Source organism: Octopus bimaculoides, chromosome 10 (assembly GCF_001194135.2).
Source record: "Octopus bimaculoides isolate UCB-OBI-ISO-001 chromosome 10, ASM119413v2, whole genome shotgun sequence".
Lineage (NCBI taxonomy): Eukaryota > Metazoa > Mollusca > Cephalopoda > Octopoda > Octopodidae > Octopus > Octopus bimaculoides.
In genome coordinates, this window is record NC_068990.1 from 14,515,997 (window position 1) to 14,520,701 (window position 4,705).

The following is a 4,705-nucleotide window of genomic DNA, read 5'->3' on the forward strand; positions in this document are numbered from 1 at the left end:
TGACAACCGACGCTGGTGTGTTTACGTCCCCGTAACTTAGCGGTTTGGCAAAAGAAACCGATAGAATAAGTACTAGGCTTACAAGGAATAAGTCTTGGAGTCGATTTGCTTAACTAAAGGCAGTGCTCCAGCATGGCCACAGTCAAATGACTGAAACAAGTAAAAGAGTAACTTATATGTTATGAAAGAAATAAAGGCAAAGAATATAGAGATTATAAATCTGTTGTGACTTACTGCAACACACTTGTCAAGGCTTTTAGCAAAACAGCCACCAAAACAAACAACAGGAGTAGTACTCTCAGTAGCTCCAAAAGTGGTAGTAAATAATGGAGATGTGGTTAATGGAGAAGTGGCGCTGTAAACAAAGATAAATATAGAAAAGAATGAACAGTTCATCTTTAACAAGAGACCTTCCATGTAAACACTTTAACTCTTTAGCATTCAGGTTACTTTGTCAAATGTAATGATTGAGAATGGATGAGGATAGCGGTTGAGGGAACTTGTAGAAGAGGTAGGCCCAGGAAGACCTAGGATGAGCTGGTGAAGTATGACCTTCAAACATTAGGCCTCACTGAGGCAATGACTAGTGACCAAGACCTTTGGAAATATGCTGTGTGTGAGAAGACCTGGCAAGACAAGTTAGATCATAATCCATGGCCTATGCCAGGGGTGTAACCAGCCCACTTATGCGCACCTTTCCTTCATTCTGCTTGTGAAGACCTGTTGAGGTAAGTGAAATCGAAATCGAATCAAATTCGATGACTGGCACCTGTGCCAGTGGAGCGCTAAGAACACCATCTGAGCATGATTGTTGCCAGAGCAACTGACTGGCTTCCATGCCGGTGGCATGTAAATAGCACCATTTGAGCATGATCGTTACCAGCATCGCCTTACTGGCACATGAAAAAAACATTCGAGCAAAGTCATTGCCAGTGCCACTGGACTGGCTCCTGTGCAGGTGGCACGTAAAAAACACCATTTCAGCATGGCCATTGCCAATTTCCTGATGTGAAATTGTGTATTGAAACAGATATTGTTATATTTTTGGACGGTACGACAGGAAGGGACACATGGGATGGAGAGAGGCTGAAGAGGTCACAGGATGTGTGACAAAAGATTTCAAACAAAAGATGCCAAAATAAAGCTGAAATGAAGAATGAATATATAGTGCATGTGTGTATTACTCCTTTAATCCTTCATTAATTCCCTCAATACTGCTCCCTTCAGTTGAGGGGACTTTGCAAGTTACTTGGTAGCGCCCATCCCCACCCAATGGCTCTCCTGAAATATAACAATATTCAAAAGATAATGTTGTTATCACTAATGCAAGCTGGCAGAATTTGTTTTGAGCATCAGAAAAATGTTTTGCAGTATTTGCTCCAACTCATTAGGTTTTTAGTTCAAATTCCACCAAGGTTGACTTTGCCTGCATCCTTTCAGGGCCAATAAAATAAAGTACCTGTTTAACACTGGGGTTGATAAAATGAGCATCAGTTGATCATTGGGGGATGGGGTCAATAAAATAAGAACTGGTTGAGCCCTGAAGTTGAGAAAATTATTACCACTTAAGCACCGAGATCAACGTAATTGATTTCCTCTCTTCCAAAAATTGCTGGCCTTGTGCTAAAATTTGAAAGTATTGCTATGAATAACTCTTACCATTCATATTCCTGACAGGTAATATTGCCATACAAACATGTACAGTTGGTACAGGGAATGCGGCTACCATTTTCATCTTCTGGGTAAAAAACACCACCATGCTAAGAAAAATATAAATTAATGGAAAATTTTTACACACGACAATATGACATTATTTTAATGATTTATCTAATTATTCTACTTATTAACAAATTCACTAATTCTTCAGATTTTTAGTTTTATCCTAAATCTTGTGAATATAGGCAGAAAATCTAGAACAGTGATACAACCACTTTGAATAAGATGCAGGTCTAAGTGTAGGTCGGCTCAGGGAGGGGTTTGATGCTAGCAATGCTAATTAATGAAACTCTCATCAGTTATACAGTGCTCCTGCTGACATCCATCCTATTTCTCTGCCCACTGTTCTTGGGAGGGTTATGGGGGGAAAGCCCTCAGGCACTTCCTCCACAGAGTCCTATCAGAAGCAACAGTCATTACACTTTCCAGCTGGATTCCCAAGTGTGACTCAACTTAAACTATGGATATTATCGAACGATCTTGTTTTTGACCTACCCCTAGGTCTCCTACTGGTTGGCTCAGCTTAAAGAATCTGTCTTGTGATACTTTTCTGCAATATTCTAATCATATGTCCATAGTACCAGAGCTGTAACTGCTCAGTGCAGAGTAGTAGCTCAACCTGGGGAGACTCTCTGAGCTCCAAGCTTTACACCCTGTTGAGTAACATTACTCCAGAGATCCTTTGAAGGAACATTTATGATCGTAGGTAAGGATAGGCACAAAAACTGAATCAAAGATGAGGAGTTTGGCCCCTATGTCTCCTGCTGGATATTTTGGCTTGAAGAACCTCTCTTATGATTCTTTCCTGCAACATTCTAATCAAATATCCATATAAGCTATTGGGAAAGATTCAAGAGATTAAGACTCTATTCCTTAGAGTGTAGGCGAGAAAGATATGCCATAATATACATCTGGAAGATCCTTGAACGAATTGTCCCAAACTTTGGCATCGAAAGTTACACAAATAAAAGAACTGGACGCCATTGCATAGTGCCAAGGACTCCAAATTTGCCATCAAAATGTAGGACAAGATACTGCAATAGCCTGGGCTTCAGAGGTCCACAGCTCTTCAATATCCTCCCGAAGGACCTGAGAGACCTGCATGGGGTGGATGTAGGTGTCTTGAAGATGAGGCTGGACCTCTTCCTGTCAGGTGTCCCAGATGAACCAACTTCGCGGCAGGAGGTGCAGATGAGGGCAGCTGCATCAGACTCTCTCATGCACCAAGTGTCAATTCCTAAAGTAAAATTCGTGAAGTAAAATTGTGTAGCAACACTAAATGGCAGTGCCCCAGCATGGCCACAGCTCATGAGCTGAAACTAGATAAAATGAAAAATGAAAAATGAGCACCAGAGCTGTGGGCCTTTAATGCAGAGAAGAAGTGGCTCAACCTTAGGAGACTCCCTGAACTCTGAGCTACCCTTCAGAGGAACTGCATTTCGGCTACTTGTATTCACAATCATGCTCTTTTGGTCCTTACCCAATATTCACGAATATAGATGAGGATAGTCACAAAAACTGAATTCAAGATAGTGAGTTTGGCTTTTTATCCATCTTCTCCTCTTCTGAAGATCAAATTCTGTACCAGCACCTGAAACTCTCACAACCAATTCAGCTTCCTGCCTCCCATTACTCATAAATAGACCTGAGATACCTAAACTGCTCCACCGGTGCTTAGACTTAAGTAAGTTTAAGTACAACTCCCAACTGGGGGTGCTGAAAAGTTCCTGGCTTTGGCTAAAAGAAAACACAGGAGGATCAGTTAATTAAGATTTTATTCAACATTTTCCCCTTCTCGGGTTCATGCACTTATTACAGTGGTCCTCCAGTTTTTCTAAACGTTGTAAAAAAAACTCAAAAGGTTGGGTCTCAGACCAGGCCTTTCGTGACACCCTAAAAGCCAGGAACTTTTCAGCATCCCCTCGTATGCGGGTACTAGCTCTGTAATCGTTAAATTATGTTACAGGTGCAATGCAGTGTTTAGAGACAGGATATGAACTGATGATGTGTTAGTACGGATGACCAATACATTGCTAACAAAAGAAGAATTGCTTTCAGATCAACCACATAAAGGGGGGAGAGGGAAGAAGGAGGAGGAGGAGGAGGAGGAGAAGAAGAAGAAGAAGAAGAAGAAGAAGAAGAAGAACAAGAAGAACAAGAAGAACAAGAACAAGAACAAGAAGAACAAGAAGAACAAGAACAAGAACAAGAACAAGAAGAACAAGAAGAGGAAGAAGAAGAAGAAGAAGAAGAAGAACAACAACAACAACAACAACAACAGCAACAGCAACAACAAGACAAGAAAAAGAACAAGAAGAACAAGAACAAGAAGACAAGAAGAAGAACAAGAAGAAGAACAAGAAGAAAAACAAGAACAAGAAGAAGAAGAAGAACAACAACAACAACAACAAGAACAAGAACAAGAAGAACAAGAACAAGAAGAAGAATACGGAAACAAATTTTAAAAGGCAAGGTAGACATTTATCCATTTTAGCCACCTACAGATAATTCCTTGTGTAACCAAGTTATAAAGTGATGATTGATCGTTTGTTTAGCTAAGAAGTTCTATGGAAAGAGATTGTTTTTTGTTTGTTTTTTTTTTTTAATGTGCATATGTGCACAGATAAAACATGGATAAACCATTTAATATCCTGGAAGAAGAAAAATGGGCATCCTTTACAGGATTCCATTATATATGAAGATGATAAAGTAAGAGACAAATGTGTAATTAGAAGAGATTTTATGGTTTCCCTTGAAATTAAAGAAAACACTCTTCTTCTTTTTCTTTCTTTTTTTTCTTTTTCTGTTTTTTTTTCTTACATATTTACTTTCGTTTTTATTCATAAATTACACAGCAAGTATTTTAGCAGAGTTTTTCTTTCTCATCTATTCAGCCATGGAATATTCATGATTATATATATATGTGTGTGTGTGTGTGTGTGTGTGTGTGTATATATATATGTGTGTGTGTATATATATATATATATAT

The 4,705-nt window shown here is 39.3% G+C and overlaps 1 protein-coding gene across 1 annotated transcript in view; it reads right to left on the reverse strand.

The window, feature by feature from the left end:
* Nucleotides 1–4,705, reverse strand: part of LOC106875009 (uncharacterized) — a 118,310-nt gene that overhangs the window by 32,652 nt on the left and 80,953 nt on the right. The window contains exons 46-47 of the mRNA XM_052971232.1: nucleotides 1,660–1,760; nucleotides 235–355 (exon numbers count right to left, since the gene is read on the reverse strand). Of these exons, the coding sequence (XP_052827192.1) occupies nucleotides 235–355; nucleotides 1,660–1,760 (222 nt within the window). The remainder of the gene's footprint in view (nucleotides 1–234; nucleotides 356–1,659; nucleotides 1,761–4,705) is intronic.